Below are 16,040 nucleotides of genomic sequence, written 5' to 3'. Positions count from 1 at the left end.
TAGGACGGTTTGATTCTCGGGTTAATCGAGAGGAAAGGGATGTGGTGGGGGTGGAAGGTGGAGAGTCGAAGAGCCGGATGAAAATTGCGTGGGCGATACTGACGGAGAAATGTAATGGTGGGGTCTTTGTGCAGTGGAGTGCGAGAGCGGTGTCTGCCATTGCCCCCGTCCGCCTGGACCAATACTTGCAACTCATACTACAAACATACTACACGAGGATTCGTTACTATACATCTGATTCTCTAAATGAAGTATTAGTTGAAGGAAATACATGCTAAAAGTACTAAGGCGCGCGGAATTTATGGTGGTTTCTGGGCAATAGTATAATTGTCTGTCGCGAAGTTAGCATGAGTCATTCATGCAGAACCTTCTTCTTGTCTGGTCTCGAACTGGAAAGGGCTATACACTCGTTATACTACGAGAAGAAGCCAGTAAAGGACTATTAAAAATAGAGAACGATAACGTGATTATTTGCGCTATGCGAAGCTTTTGGGAGTTTTCATGGGTACATCATTCTAACTTTACATTGGGTATAAGTGCCTGGCGTCAGGGTTCACTCCTCGTCGCTATCATCACTCTCTTCCTCCTCCTCCTCCTCTGAGTCTGACTCTAGTAGCGTAGCTGGATCTTCGGCAGGCAACATGATGAAAGAAGCCAGACATGTGATTCGGTTACCAGTCTCGTATGAGGTCAAAACATCGCCTACTTGGTGAGTCTCTTTGCCCTCAGATGCCAGAGTAAGGTCTTTGCCGGTAACTCTCCAAATGCGCACCACGCCGTCGCTATTACCCGTAACAATCAAGAATCCATCCCGCAGCTCCTTCGCTTGATTTTCCAAGCTCAAGATCTCGAAATCCTTGATTCGTCCCGGGAAGCCGGCCTGCTTGCCGCCAATCTGAGAAACCGGAGTGGCATGAGGAATAGCGGAATCGGCATTTTCTTCTAGCTCTTGGGTCTTTTCCGTTGAGTAGAAGATGAGACGCCCATCCTCAGTGGAAATGGCTAGAAGATCAGTTTTCTGACTGTCTATTCCAGGGACAGAAATATACTTCATCTGATGAATCTTGCTTCTGGGAGCTGGCACGGCTCGACATTTAGGCGTAGAATCAATTCCAAACACCACCGCGCCCCATTCAAAGGCGACAGCAAACTCTTCTCCAGCCGCGTTCCATGCAATGCGACGCCCCTCGCCAGAGCTCCACTTATTCTCATTGACACTGGTTAACAATTCACGGTCAAAGTTCAGCACTCCTGCCTTTTTTCCAGTTACCAAGTTCCACAGTCTCATGCACTTCTCGCCCTTCCCAACGCTCAACATCAGTTTCATACTTGGGTGGACCGCAAAGTGATTGACACCTGATGGCGCTGCTCCTGGGGGCGCAGTATCACCGCTCGGGCGACCATACACCTTGGGATGTGGGGCTTTGATCGTTGAAACCACTGTCCAGTCACGAGTCTTTGATACAGAAATGGTGTTATCTTCGGCTGCGGCCAGAAGCTTGCTGCGTGAAGGAAAGTTCAAAGCGGATATACTGGCGGAATGGTGCAATAGTGAACCCAACTCGCGGTTTCTGGGGTTCTCAAGGATCTTATTTCCAGCCAACGTGGGGACAGAAGGGAAGTCGTCATTGTTTGCAGGCGGGGCAGCTGAGATAGAGTACAGATTGATGCGCTCATCTGTGGCACCGCTGGCCAAAATGACTTTTTGAGCATCAGCAGTGTCGGTAGGTCTGGGCATGGGCGACAGTGCAAGGCAGCGGATAGCAGATCCGTGGGCCTCGAAGAGAAAGGTATCGATACATTGAATGGGCGAGGCCGAGTCCTTGGAGGGAATTTGTTTTGCTTTCAAGGCAGATGCAGGAATCCCCGCTGTGAAACCATGCAACACACGCTCATAGGAACCAGTGATCACTTGGACCGTTAGAGCTGCATCGGGGGTTTGGGAGGGCGTATCAATAGATTTGACGGCCTTAGACGGAGATTGGATGGCAACGTCCTCCTTGGGAGGGTCATTCCTCTTGCGTTTAGCCATTGCAGATTCGCTGCTGCTGATGGGATGAGTATTCAATGTTAAAGAAAAGCCCGAGCTGGGAACCTCGATAACTATTTTTTCCGTCGTTATCGATAAAGGACTTTACCTTAATGCCTGAATTGACAGGCCTGAAAATATTTCCTAAGGTGTTAAGGTGTCGGCACGCAAACAGGCCAAACGCAACGGGACAGAACAGAACATCCAACAAGAATGCGGCAGGGGATTTGAAAATTACCCTCCTTTTCCGTTGCGGATACATAGTACATACAGGTCCCAGAAATCTTTATTTTACCATGTGTCTCACGCTCATTGCTTGAAAGACCGCTGTTGGAGTTTCATAGTGCATCTGCATTAGGAGAAAGTTTTGCCCTGAGAATCCACTCTGGGATAGCAGATAGATTAGCGACTAGCTGCACAGCTTGCTAGAATCTATATATTTTCTATAGACTTCCCTATGGTCATCATTCCTGGGAGAAATGACTGCTGGTGGTGGCCGGCTTGGGTGTAATATTACGGTACGGTACTGTCTCCTTCCACCACTTCGACTTGCGATTCCCTTTTTTCCCGTGCCAACCCGTAACTGAAAAGTCCTCCCTTCCCTGCCATCCATCGCTTCACGCGACCCCCCCACCCCTTTTTCATCATTCGAAGCGATTTTTCCGTTCTGAATGACCCTGGTCGTCCCTTTCCCTTTCTCCCCGTGTTAATCGGATGCTGTGTTCCCGAGATAGACCTCATGCTCCGCGACGAGCTTCTCCGGTCTAAGAACGATGAGATCGCGTGAGCATTAATTATCAAAACCTGCTCGACGCGATTCTGGCGAGCTCGGTGATGTCGTGGATACTAATATTGGCCCAGAAACTGTGTGTCGTCGCGCAAGCGAAAACTGACCGAGTTGTATTATGCGACCGTGGGTATTGAGGCCGCGACCGCTGATTCCCTCTACCCTCAAAAAGAAGCAACGTTTCTCGACGCCAACGATATCGAGAAGTAAGTACCATTTCCGTAAAACTTCTTCAGGATTTTTTTTTCTTTTTTTTATTCACAGCAATTTCTTTTCCACCTCAAATTACAAATTACTAATTCCCCACGCAGAGGTCGTTACTTCGACGAAGCTACTTTACCGTTGCCCGCGCATGCGCAAGCGCGAACCTCACCCTCAAAACCTGTCGCGTCTACAGCGCCCGGTCCAACAAAGTCGCAATCGGCCGCTGGTGCCATATTACCGCCAAAATTAGACAGAGACGCCGTCTCAGTTTCTACAGGACCTATCGTAGCGACTCCCACGACCCAGCCAGGAGCCGCAAAGCCGGCTGTCGCACCAGCCCCAGCATTATCAAACGTACCTTCTGTACCGGCATCGAGTCTCGGAGCTACACAGGAACCTGAAGCTCCCGTTCCTGCCGTATCAGCCACGGGTGCCGACCCAAGTGCATCGGTATTAGATACGCCCCTCAGCGCGAAAGGGCACGATGGAGCAGAGGTCAGGTTCTCAAGCGTGAAGCCTAATGCATCGAATGCAACAACCTCTCTGGATATCCCTACCGCCTCCACTCGGAGGAAATCTGAGAGTCGCCCATCTCTTACTATAGGCGCTTCTAACCCAGAACAGCCGCTTTCTCCCGCTTCTTCCATCGATCCTTATTCTAATAACACCCCCGCTCCCGTTACTGCTTCACCTGTTACAAGCCCCGGAGAGGAAACTACCGAAGTTGCGAAGAGTGGCCGCCTGAGCCCGAATCATGATCGATCAATACATACTCGTTCAGGTCTGGTTCCATCAACTCCCGACGAACAATTGCTGTTGGAGGAGGCGCAATCAATGCGACAGGCCCAAGATGCGAAGGCCAGCGGGCCATCGTCAAATGAAGTGATCCAGGAGAAGGCAACGCCAAGTAAAGATGGAATGGAGATTGATGAAACACCTGCGGCTGGACCTTCGGAAACCAAAAATATCAATGGCACAGCCGCTCAAGGAGGGGATGCGTCGCCCACTGAGAAAGTACCGGATGGGACAACATCTAATGAAGTCGAAACACCGAATAAGAAGTTGGTTTCGAATCCTCCCACTCCGCTCGGATCTTCTCAGCCAGAGCGTATGACTACCAGAGTCTCATCTGGAGCTATTCGCCACAAATCAGTGTCAGAAATACTTGGGGAAACGCCAAGAACATCCCACTCAGCTACAGAGCAGGATTCGCCGGATAGTGTGGCCCGCATGCGTTTCAAGGATCGCAAGGATCGCGAGAAGGAAAGAACCAGGTTGTCGACGGTTGTGTTCCCTAAACAAGCGACTTCACTCCAAGATAAGGCAGATTCACATGATTTTATTCACCGTGAATCAGCCGACGTGGTGGCTCAAGTGAATGAGGAGCAGGACTACCTCTTCACTCTATTCTTAAACAGAGCCTTCGCTCCGCCGCGAGGCATGAATATCAGCACCCTCCTCACTTCTGCTCACAAGACATTGAGCACCGCAAATCACCTTCTCGAGTACCAAGAATCCATGGATTGCCGTACGCTACGCCGGATTTACGCCCTTCAGAACGCTAATAGGTGGCCTCTCCGACAAATGAAGCGAGCGCCGGAACCTGCCCGCCAGGCCACACATTGGGATATTCTGCTAGACCACATGAAATGGATGCGGACTGATTTTCGTGAGGAACGAAAATGGAAGATTGCTGCCGCCAAAAGCTGTGCGGACTGGTGCGCTGAGTACGTTAATAGTGATGAAGAGCACCGTGCTCTCCTTCGTGTCAGTGTGAAGGCTCCGCCAATTCAGACCGGTCGTGTGCAAGATGACATCAAAATGGGAATACCATCCCCATCGGAAGACGCTGTGGACGACCCATTCCCTGTCTCTCACCCAACACCCGACCTTGTTCCTTCGGCTGAGGAGGAGTCAATCAGTGATGGGTATCATGATGAGCCACGCCACGATATCATCCACGATACCGTTGCTCCCGCAGCAATCTTTTCATTGGGGTCTGATGAGTTTAGTTTCTCTGTTGACATGACACCCGCGACTGAAAAACTCCTTGACGAGCTTCCTATCTATGAACCCGTCCGGCTCTCACATGAGACCAAGCAGCCAATGTTCAAGCAATTGCCGGATTCAGTCTGGAAGACAGAGCTTCTTCCTGTCTCCAAATTTGCCACGACTAAAATCACCTTTCACAAAGATGAAATTCCATGCAAACGAACTCGGTATGATTATTCTCAGTACGGCGCTGAGATTGAACACGGGCTCGCAGATATTCCACCAGAGCAAACTAATGTCGCGTTGTTTCGGCCTGAAAATAAGCCCATCCGTGACCGAATTCACCCTGGGCATACTTTCAGACCCCCAACTGAACACCCCATGCCCACAGTTGGGTTCTTCGAATCGCGGCAGTCTTCGCAGTGGACGATGGCTGAGGATGATGAACTTCGTCGCTTGGTCAAGGAGTATTCATACAACTGGTCTCTCATCTCCAGTTGTTTGACATCCCCATCTATCTTTACCTCTGGTGCCGAAAGAAGAACTCCTTGGGAATGCTTTGAACGTTGGGTTGGACTAGAAGGGCTACCGGCTGATATGTCCAAGACCCAATACTTTCGTGCATACCACCAAAGACTTGAAACAGCCCAGCGCACTGTCCTTGCACAACAACAGGCTGCCCAGCAACAGCAACAACAACAAGCCAACAACGGTCAACCCCAGCAGCCCATACGCCGGAGGACAACTCAACCTCTGCGCGTGGATAGGAGGAGGTCCTCTCGGCATCTTGCTCTACTTGACGCCATGCGTAAGCTGGCCAAGAAGCGAGAAACAATGTTGCAAAAACAACAGCATGCTTCTCACCTAGCGTCGCTTAGGAAGGCCAACGAGGCGAATCAGCCCAAACCTCCTATCACAACTCCGGCAGAGTTTAGTCGCTTGAAATATGACCGTGAAATGAAGTTGGCCGAAAGGCAAGAGCAGTACCGGCAACAGATGATTGCTCAGCAGCGAGCTAGCCTTGCAGCTCAGCGTGGTCAGGTACAAAACCAACCGCAGACACAACAAGCACAAACGCCACAGCAGACAACACAGCTGCAGCAAGCGCAACAACCGCAGCAGCCAATGATAAATTCGCAAGCTCGTCCGAATAACATGACCCCGAATTCTGGGAATGCAGCCTTGTCTAATGGCACGCCAAATGGGATCTCGGCTGGGTTACCGCAAGGTACTACAGGTGTGAACCAAGGACGGACCCAGGCCATGCAGGGAATGCCCGCTGGTGCGGCTCCTGTCAATGGTCAGATGGCGTCCAATATGCCTATGAAAATGATGCCCCAGGGACAGATGCAGCAATCGGTGGGTGCCAGACCTGGCATGCCAATGCAGGCATCCCCAGACAATGCTCGCGTGATGCGAGAGGCCAATCGCTTACAAGAGCAACAGAGGATGCTGCAATCTCGTCAACAACAAGTTCCTCAACAAGGCCAACAGCAGTTCCAGAACCAGCAATTCACCGCTCAGGGATCGCACTCTCCCAATCTCAACATGGCAAATGTGAATGGTCCCAGTAATCCTGCAATGATGGCTGCGATGCAGACCCAAGGTGGAATGCAAAGTCCTTCATTTCAAGGCACTTCTCAAGGGGTTTCAACGCCGTCTCCTCGCATGGGTCAGCCGAATCCTCTATCAAGCGGCATGGTTCCGACAATCAGCAACTACCAAAGTCAGATCCAACGCGCCAATCCTAACCTGCCTGCGGAGCAAGTCAACAAACTCGCTACGGACCGTCTCATGCAACATCAGCAGCAGCGCATGTCGCAACAAGCGGCTATCAATGCGGCCGCTGGTAGTATGAATAATACCCAAGCGAGTTACCAGGTGCCCCATGAAGGGAACTTCCAGGCTCCTCAGCAGCCCGCGATACCCAACGGCAACTCAGCAATGCAGGTTCCCCAGAACCAGGGCTTCTCTCCTATGATGCGAGTTCCTCAAAACAACCCCCAGAACCGAGTGGCCCCTACCAGTTCGCCTGCTATGAATGGTGCCGGGCCTCAAAACAGCCGCAGCGCAACTCCTCAGGCGCAGCGTAGTGGCAGTGCTCAAGCTGGCGCGGTCCAAGCCGCAAACAAAAGCCCCCATCCACCGGCTGCCCAAACGGCGACAAGTTAAAGCTCCGCATGGCAGCTGCTATTACGCCTTAATACCTCCATGCACCTACCTCATCCTTCTCCCCTGTACATATTGACATCTTCACACCCCAAGTACTTTGATTTAGTGACACTTCCTCTTCTACTTTCTATCTGCGTTGGTGGTCTGGGATCTGGCGTCTACCTCGCTTTTTATTCCCCATTTTTTACCACCTTTATGACTTTCCCCGACTCGCGTCATGTTCGATGTCCAGACCCTGAGCGTTCATCAATATCACGGAGCAGTAGTGTCTCTGGCTCCTATGTACCAGTGATACGATCTTCAAAGAGTTGGGCATGTATTATTCTTGGGACGGCAAAACCTCTCGGTCGGCGTTAAGAACCCAAGAATTAACGAACATGAAATGTATGATTAGTTTTTAAGACATTCCCAAATGACCTTGGCTCTTCGTCGAGAGTAGTTCCTTTGTGCGATAATTTCCCTTTTGCCAGTGGTAATATTCATCGTCTCACAGCACCAACAATTAGGCTCGACCAATCTAGATGCAAGCTAAGCGTAACCGCGCGCCTACGTCCGCTTTTGCCACCGCCCAAGCTCAGGCGCTCATCGAATCTTTTGACTCGAACTTCTACAAACCAAAAATCTCACTTCACTTTCTTGTACAGCTACTCCACTGTCATGTCTTCATCTGGAGGCCCTGGCGACCCGAGCCATGGCCCTTCAAAGCCATTCTCCCTCTCTTCCAAACAGAACGGCGCGTCCTCAGGTAAAACCGCGTTCAACTTCCAATCCAGCCGCAGTCGTCAAGACTCTCAGAACCGCTCCCTCCCACGTCCCCATCAATTTGGCCATGACGATGATTCCGATGAAGAAGATAAGGCTCCTGTCCATGAAGCGGTTGCCGGCTTCGATACTCATACGGGGGGCGCCATTACTGCCGACGGCAAAGCAGTGGCCGAAAAAGGCCCACTAGTGATCACGGTTGCGAGCAAGAATAACTGGCGCGACAGAGCAGGCACAAATATGAAGAGGGGGAAGAAAAATCTTCTGCCGAAAGAGGTGCAAGCCATGCGGGAAGCTGAGCGGAATGGTCAATCCTACGGAGACAATGTTGAGGTCGAAGGGCCAAGTATGGCCTATGGTCTAAGCTTTGCGAAGAAAGAGAAAGGGCCTGATGGAAAGGACCAAGACCAGCCGATGGCTGACGCAAGGCCGGATGTCGAGGCTCCGGAGCCAACGAAGCCGCTCACGGAGGACGAACTCGCGATACGGGAATTGATCCGGGAGACTAATGGGGAGGTGGAGCGAAGAACGGATCTCGTGATCGGGCCATCAAACAGAGGAGATGGAGAGACCCCTCGATATGACGAGACAAGCTCTTTCAGAATGGACTTTGAGACTCGTCCGGAATCTGCGACGCTGGATCAGTACAATGCTATTCCCGTGGAAGAATTCGGTGCCGCGCTTCTCCGAGGTATGGGATGGAAAGATGGTCAGTCCGCTGGCCGTGGTAACTATGGCTCGGAGAAGGGCGTTAAGAAGCCTGTTGTACCACGGCGCCCAGGTTTTCTGGGTATTGGAGCGAAGGATTCTTCGGGAGGCAAGGGTGCCGAAACCGAGCTTGGGGCCTGGGGAAAATCGGCTATGCGCAAGGCGTCTAGGAAACAGGGCGGGGAGGGTTCCAAAGGCCCCGATACCGAAGGTGTCTACTTGCCTGTGATGATGCGAAGCAAGACCACTGGAGAGTACATCACCGAGGAAGAGCTAGCAGACATGAAGAAGAAAGCTGCTGCCCAACCTGATAAAGACGAATGGCGTGAGCGGAGAGACCGAAACTTAGAGAAGAGCGGTCGAGATCAAGATCGTGAATACCGTAATCGAGACTACCATGGAGATGATCGTGATGATCGGAGGAGTGGCTCTTCACGTCGTGACCGGAGTCGATCCAGCGGCCGTCATTCTTCCCGGCGTTCCCGCTATGATGATGACGACGATCGTCGAAGAGATGATCGTCGGGACAGAGACAGGGATCATCGACGAGATCGCAACAGCGAAAAAGATTATCGGAGGGACAGCGATCGTGATCGTCGGCATAGAGATGACCCATACAGCAGTTCACGACACTCATCGGGCTCTTCACGACATGATCGGCATGACCGAGACCGCTACTCCCACCGCAGCCGGCGAGAAGATTGAACATTGAAACAAGCAGATCGTGGTCTGTCTTAGAACCATGTACTCGACGACGCGAATACCTAAAGTTTTGCAATAATGATTACTCGCGCATGATACCCTTGCTTCTAGTGTAGGCTAGTCAGCTCTTGAAGATAAAGAGGACTCGGTCCCGAGGCATATGAAATCAAATCCATTTCTATGAAAAATAAAGATGGCTGTTGTTCAAGTTTGATCCATTCCCACAAAACTCCCACATAACAAGCGCCGATGGATATACAAATGCATCCTACCTTTCACCCAGAGCACGTGGACGAATACAAATACTAGCTTTCAAGCATGATAACGTCTTTCTCATGCTCGGCAACATTACCATTGACTTCATCCCCATCCAGGTCCAGACTCATCATTCCGCCAAGTCCGACACCACCATCCATTTCTCCAAGAACCCACTCAACGAGATAAGAATCATCAGAAAGCTCTTCAACACGCTTGTAGTGGCGCTCTGTATACGCAGCAAGAGCAGCCAGTATATCCTTCAAACCCGCTGCAGCACGTCCATTCTTACCACCACGCACAGACTGCGTTGCCAGCTCAACAAACGTAGAAGCAGGATACGAGCGGAATAGGGCATAGAGAATACGCTGAGCAACCCGCGAATTGCGCGCATTGGTATTCCAGTCCCGGAGGCGGAGTAATAGGGTGCGCAAATTCGCTGGGTCAAGCGACTGTAGAACCTCATCGATAGAGGGATTGCCGGTCAGACTGTCCACTGCACGCTCCCGATCCTCGGTCGAGAGAGTTGGATCGTCGGCAGCATCGATAGCGGAAGAGAAGAGCGAGAGAAGGCGGCCAGGATGATTTAGTTGTAAAGCGAGGGTGATGGCTTCACGGTACGCGCCGGCACGGATGTAGTTTTGTAGCCGCTGATCTTGCTCAACACGCTCGGAGGTAGCGTTGACTGCAGCGGTATAAGTGGCGGATGTGGTGTCAGTCCAGAGAGTGACAGTGGAATCTGCGGCACCAGATGCAAGGGCGAAAGGTGTGGTATTGAGTTTGGTAGAAGTGGTCTTAATGTCGGAGCGGGAACCGGATGGTGTAGGGGTGGCGAGTGCCCAGACCCGATCTTCGTGGTTATCAAGTGTCGCCTCACATTCACCATGGGTACCCCAGATCTTGACAAGGCCGTCTGCAGCAGCCGAAGCAATGAGAGGCTTTGTTTGGATAGCATTCTTGGGTGAATTGGTTTCTTCATCTTCATCATCATCGCTAGACTGGCCCTTGGAGATTTGAGATGGCGGAAGCCAGACAACCTTCAGGACAGAGTTAACGTGCCCCTCAAATGTCATTAGGCAGCTGTAATCAGCAAGACTCCAGAGCTTCACAGTCTTATCACCAGAGCCAGTTGCAACTAGTCCGCGGCTCGTGCTGGTTCCAGCATCGGTGTTCACGATTGGTGTGCCCTTGGGGCAAACCGAACAGACCACACACCACGCTTGTGCCCACGGAGAAGACCAATTGCTGAACCTTCGTCGGCATCCCAGATCTTGACAGTTCGGTCTTGGGATGCACTGGCGAAAATTGAATTAGCGTGGTCAATATCAAGGGCATTGATATCTTTCTCATGAGCCTTGCGGGTGAAGATGGCCTTCGGTGAATGGGGCTTTTGATCTTTTAGTGGACCAAGCTTGCTTGTTTCCCAACGCTTGATCGTGCGATCAGATGACGCAGTCATTATGAATGCTGGCGGGTGGTTCAGAGGGTCATTATATGCGGGGCTGCCAGCAGCAGGTGGCACGCGCGGTAGAGCAATCGCTCCCACGGTCTCCGCGTGACCAGTCAAGACGGCAAAACATGTGTATGATGAGGCTTTAGGATCAATTCTCCAGAGGCGAGCCGCGTTATCCTTTGCTGCAGTTGCTAGCCAGTGTCCGGACCAGTCCACATCAATGGCCATGATGATATCCTCGTGACCTTCAAGATGGGCAATATCTGCGCCAAAAAAATCCTCAGTTCCTGTTGAGGGTCTGTCCTCAGATGGTGCGACTGAAAAAATGCGAATAGTTTCAGTATTGGTGGCCAGGGCGAGCATTGACCGATCTGGGCCAACGAAGGCAAGATCAATGATCTCATCGTCGTTACCAGAGATGCGGCGCGTAATCCGTAGTGGTTCTAATGTAGATCCAGGAGTGTAGCTGGATAATGAATCGAGAGAGTGGAGACGGATAGTCTGGTCTGCATGGACGGTCATGACAAAAGGGGCACCTGGGGAATATTGGATGCCCACAATTGTTTCATACTCCTCCCCAGCTTCCTGCTCTTCAGTAACCTCACTGCCGCGGTTGCAGTCCCAAACTCGTAATTTCGCATGCTCGCCTCCAATAACGCAGAGCTCACTATCGCCTAAGAAAGCCGCGGCTTCGACGCTTTCAAGCACGGGAATAATTCTCCTCTGCTTCCACGTCTTCGCGTCCCAGATGATAAGAGTCTTATCGCGACTCGCAGAGAGTAGCGCATTCTCAGAAGGAGAGAAAGATAGGCTGCGCACCAAAGATACGTGCGAATCTAAAGAAGCAATTGGCTTCCTCTTGTGCAGGTCAAACACACGGACCTTGCCCTCGTCACTGCCACAGGCGAGTCGGAATCCAATTGTGGAATCGGCGTTAGCATCCTCCATCTCATCATCGTCTCCGGAAGCCTTGCGCTTTGACTTCTTTTTGGAGGATTTGAGCTCGGCCTCTGCGGAGACCTCGAAGAAGCATAGGGCGGAGATAACCCCACGATCATTGAAGGTATGGGTCACATAGCCTCCTCGGATATCCCATACTTTGATGGATCCATCAGCAGCGCCTGTAGCAAGCAGTGTACCTGTATGATCGATTGCTGTAGTCACCACGGGCGCAGGGTGGGGTTTGAGGGTTCGAATGAGCTCTGCTGTGACGAACTGGGAATCAGGGTCGAAAGGAGTAAGAGCATATATCCGCATAGACATCGACCGTGAGCAAACGATAGCGTGCGACGCAGATGGAGTTACTAGAATTCTGTGAGACCGCGATTTTGGTGGAGGGGGTTTATGTAGTAAACATACTGGCCAAACTGGTAATTATCTCCCCATCCTGTAGGAAAAACTCTGTTAGGAACTGAGATTATTGGAACGGAAACCTTATTTAACGTACTCCTTCCAGACTAGCAAGCTGGTCACCAGTCTCCAAATCCACGATTAAGGCATCTTCGCCAATGCATGAGAGTAAGATGCGGCCGGAGGCATCTAGTGCAGTACTCCCGCCCGTATATATCGGGCGAATCGTACGAGACGCCTCAAAGGTTGTTTTGACAACAGCCTTCGACATGATTGATTGCGTGGAAACTCGTACTGACGTTTCGGAAGAACTCGATTAGAATCGCAAAATGCTCGGACAACTTTTTTTTGAAGATGTTTGTAGTGTTTGCATCCGATAAGATAAACCCTGGCCTGTGCATCGTTGCGGCACGTGGATTGTAGCCTCGCATATCTCGACGTCGAACTTCTCTAATTCTTGTCTCATCGTTTGTGAAGTGTGACTATCCGGGCCCTTGAGTGATGTAACTCGGCTTCTTTATTTGGGGGTCCTTTGATCATCATGGGTCGACAGGCTTTCTTGAACCGGCTCGCCTTGGTAAGACCACATCCCCCTGTGTCAGCAGACGGTTTTATGCTTGAGTGTTGAAAAAGCGTCTTGGATCCGTTTTGTGTCTCATTTACAAGGGGCATTTTAGATTTGCATCTATGGATACATCTTCTATATGTTGAATAAACTGAAGTCAACGGCACTTCATCGTCTTTGCGCGTAACTCTCTCTAATAAACAGAATCATTGACTCTTGGCAGGGCCGATCACCTTACGAGCCACCTGAGATGGCAACTGTGGATCCATCTAGTACGGTGCACAGGGTCTCAGCTGTACATGCGGATAACTACATGCAGCAATATGATGCACGAGGGCATCCGGTGAACCCCGATTCCAAGGCTCTGGGACGGGGACTGCGCAGAGCTAAAAACGATATTCTTTCCACCATGGGGATTGTGGTCAGTGGAGAAGACCGTAATGTCAATTCATCCAGTGAACAGCAAAAAATCTGCCAGATCGCAGCCGAAAACGACTGTGGTTTGATAATCACTACCCTGGACCAGTTTTTCGTCTTCTTTAGCACCTGGTGGTCTTCATCCCTTACTGGACGAATCCTGGTAAGCTTTTTGCTCAAAAACAAACATGATCGAATGTATTAGTCTAATGGGAAGGGGTACACATAGGCCTACAAGCATTACACACATGCTCCGCTTCTTGATGTCATACGGGCTGAACGCGATGCCTCGGGTCTGCTCAGCTTCTATTGCGCCGGAATACCGGCGTGGGCAGCATCCAGCGCTCTTGCAATAGCCCGCGATAACTCTCTCAAGCGAGTTTTCGTTACGGCCCGGGAATATGCCTTGGAATTTACAGGGAAAGGAAACTTTTCTCTTTTCCTAAGGTCTCTTTTCGGAGTGTTATACTCTGCGTAAGTTGCCTTTTCTTTTCCTTTTCTCTATGAATATGAGATATTGGATTGCTGACAACATGCTACAGCGCAAGGGGCTCAGTTCTTATCTTGTCCGTGGAGGCTTACATGTGGTCGATGCTACAAACGCTCTCACTCGTTCCTCCGAATGCTTTCCCCAGCGTTTCTTCATTGATTCCATTTGGGGAAAGATCTCTCTTTCGACTTCCGGCTCTGCCCTCTGACTTTTCTCCACTCTCCGTCGTGGGATTTATCCTACAAACTCTCGCCTCTCCAGGGATGCTGACAGTCATATATGCCTTCTTCCTACGCCCAGAACTGGAAGAACGTATTTATAGGCTGGTGCGACGTCAACTTCCAAAGCCTACTCTAGCAGATGAGCTATCAATTCGTGTTGCCTTTGAGGAGAATCTCATTGAATGGGTTGTGCCAACTCTTGGACGGCGTGCGGAGGAAGAAACTCGCCGTGCAAAGCTCACATTACTTGAAGATATCGGACAAGAGCTTCTTCTTCTGCGTGATTGGGTCTTCTCGGGCTTTGGCCTCTTTTCAACGAAAAGGCAAAACAGGGCTGAAATGCAGCGTTATAATCAAGAGGGAATCGACAACTTGAGAAACTCGATCGAATCTTTACAACAAGAGCTTGACGATGCTCAAAGACACAACTCACGTCTTGAAACCGAGTCATTGCAGCGAGAACTCAACGATGTTCGAAGGCAAAATGCTCTTCTTGCAAGAGAATTAGACGAGCTAGAGGGCCCTCGATCGGTCAGACAAGAACCTGATGAAGCTCAACGAGAAAGTCGCGCCGCCCCGTCTGGTTTGAATGAGGTAGAGGCCTCACCTCCGGAGAGCGCTCTGCCACCAGCATCTTCAGCTGCCGAGCCACGCAACCTACGCTCACCTGAGCTGGAAGTTGGTACTGACGTGGGCCAAGTGCTCACAAACCGGAGTCGCTCGTCTCAGTCACCCGGGGAGATGAGCAGTGACTCCTTCTCAGGAGTGGCGACTAATGGACGAAGAAGTGCACCTTCCAATGCTTCTCGCTCTCAGAGCCAACCCAGCAATGCCCAGCAAGTAGACGCCTCCCCAGATAATCGGCACCTCTCCCGCTCAAATACTCTATTTTCTCGCCCATCCTCCCCGAAACATCTCCTCCAACATCTCCCCGAGTTAGAGCATCACTGATTCACCAAGGCTCTGATATAATCACTATGCAATTAGAGCTTTTGGGTAATCGTAACTCTAATTCCCAGCCTCCCCGTCCCGCTCCCCAATCAAATATCCCAAGAGTCCTTCAAGACCCCCCAGGGCTACGTCCACCTTCTGTGGCATCTGAGCGCAGGTCAATAGCCGAGTTTCTTGAGGCGCTTATCTTAAGTCGCGCACAGAACCAGGGCACCCAACAGCCGCCCGCTGCAGATCAAGATGACCTGTCTAGCATAACCGCGGGTGCAAGCTATACTACGGGTCAAGAATCCCAGCCAGCCGAGGATAATCAGCAAAACACAGCTCAAGAAGCGCCGACCTCTGTTGTAGCATCGCAACCAATCCTTTATGAAGAGCCTCAACTGTTAGGCCCGCCACCCAACATTCTGCCTGACGGGTTTGAAGAACCAACTGATGATGAGCCTGACGCTCGACTTCCTCCTTATGAAGAGACTGGGCCCGTCGAACCCCAAGACGACTCTGGAGAACCAAGCCCGTATCCTAAAGGCCCGGGCCAGCCAACCACCGCACATCGGGTCACTCTTCTATCCGCGCATCCTGTGGACTCTCTTGCATCCCACGTAGCAGCGATAGTGACTACTATCATCCTATCTCCCCTCGAATCTCTTTATGTTCGGTCGTTGGCTCATGCCTTCCTTGCCATGAATTCATCGCCGCAACTCCAAATCGGCGACCTCTATCCTGTTGGGTTGTGGCTGGGTGGCCGCTCTTGGAAAGATGTATCTGCTTACTGTGGAAGAATAATCCTTATGAGAGGCATGCAGGCTGCTCTTAGAGCGGGTGTTTGGGGGTTTCTAGTTGGCTCAACTATGAGGATTGGCAGGAAGTTCTATGGCTGGGGAAGCCTGTGAAGTTCAGCAAGCCCAACCTTTCCGCCCACTTCAAATAAATAGGACATAACTAATCAAGCAAAGCATCAAGAATTTACCAGTTACATCAG

The 16,040-nt window shown here is 51.0% G+C and overlaps 5 protein-coding genes across 5 annotated transcripts; 3 read left to right on the top strand and 2 right to left on the bottom strand.

The window, feature by feature from the left end:
* Positions 1-553: 553 nt before the first annotated feature.
* On the bottom strand, positions 554-2,032 carry N7468_005305 (putative 60S ribosome biogenesis protein Mak11; the record flags this gene model as incomplete). Its single annotated transcript, XM_058474602.1, has 1 exon — positions 554-2,032. One exon carries the CDS (start codon positions 2,030-2,032, stop codon positions 554-556), a length of 1,479 nt encoding a protein of 492 aa, XP_058330342.1.
* Positions 2,033-2,768: 736 nt separating this feature from the next.
* On the top strand, positions 2,769-7,184 carry eaf1 (MYB and HSA domain protein; the record flags this gene model as incomplete). Its single annotated transcript, XM_058474601.1, has 3 exons — positions 2,769-2,812; positions 2,891-3,022; positions 3,128-7,184. 3 exons carry the CDS (start codon positions 2,769-2,771, stop codon positions 7,182-7,184), a joined length of 4,233 nt encoding a protein of 1,410 aa, XP_058330341.1.
* A 657-nt stretch (positions 7,185-7,841) lies between these two features.
* On the top strand, positions 7,842-9,366 carry spp2 (spliceosome ATPase-activating subunit SPP2; the record flags this gene model as incomplete). The annotated part of the gene is made up of 2 exons (XM_058474600.1): positions 7,842-8,979; positions 9,113-9,366. The coding sequence occupies 2 exons, from the start codon at positions 7,842-7,844 to the stop codon at positions 9,364-9,366; spliced, it is 1,392 nt and encodes a 463-aa protein (XP_058330340.1).
* A 295-nt stretch (positions 9,367-9,661) lies between these two features.
* On the bottom strand, positions 9,662-12,685 carry N7468_005302 (U3 snoRNA-associated protein UTP13; the record flags this gene model as incomplete). Its single annotated transcript, XM_058474599.1, has 4 exons — positions 9,662-10,763; positions 10,820-12,368; positions 12,424-12,451; positions 12,512-12,685. The coding sequence occupies 4 exons, from the start codon at positions 12,683-12,685 to the stop codon at positions 9,662-9,664; spliced, it is 2,853 nt and encodes a 950-aa protein (XP_058330339.1).
* A 544-nt stretch (positions 12,686-13,229) lies between these two features.
* On the top strand, positions 13,230-15,951 carry N7468_005301 (uncharacterized protein; the record flags this gene model as incomplete). The annotated part of the gene is made up of 4 exons (XM_058474598.1): positions 13,230-13,559; positions 13,626-13,870; positions 13,939-14,947; positions 15,127-15,951. The coding sequence occupies 4 exons, from the start codon at positions 13,230-13,232 to the stop codon at positions 15,949-15,951; spliced, it is 2,409 nt and encodes an 802-aa protein (XP_058330338.1).
* Between the last annotated feature and the right edge of the window lie 89 nt (positions 15,952-16,040).

Source organism: Penicillium chermesinum (assembly GCF_028974085.1).
Source record: "Penicillium chermesinum strain IBT 19713 chromosome Unknown utg000004l:1.0-3345178.0:1.0-3348027.0, whole genome shotgun sequence".
Taxonomy (NCBI): domain Eukaryota; kingdom Fungi; phylum Ascomycota; class Eurotiomycetes; order Eurotiales; family Aspergillaceae; genus Penicillium; species Penicillium chermesinum.
This window is presented reverse-complemented; position numbering and strand designations above follow the sequence as displayed.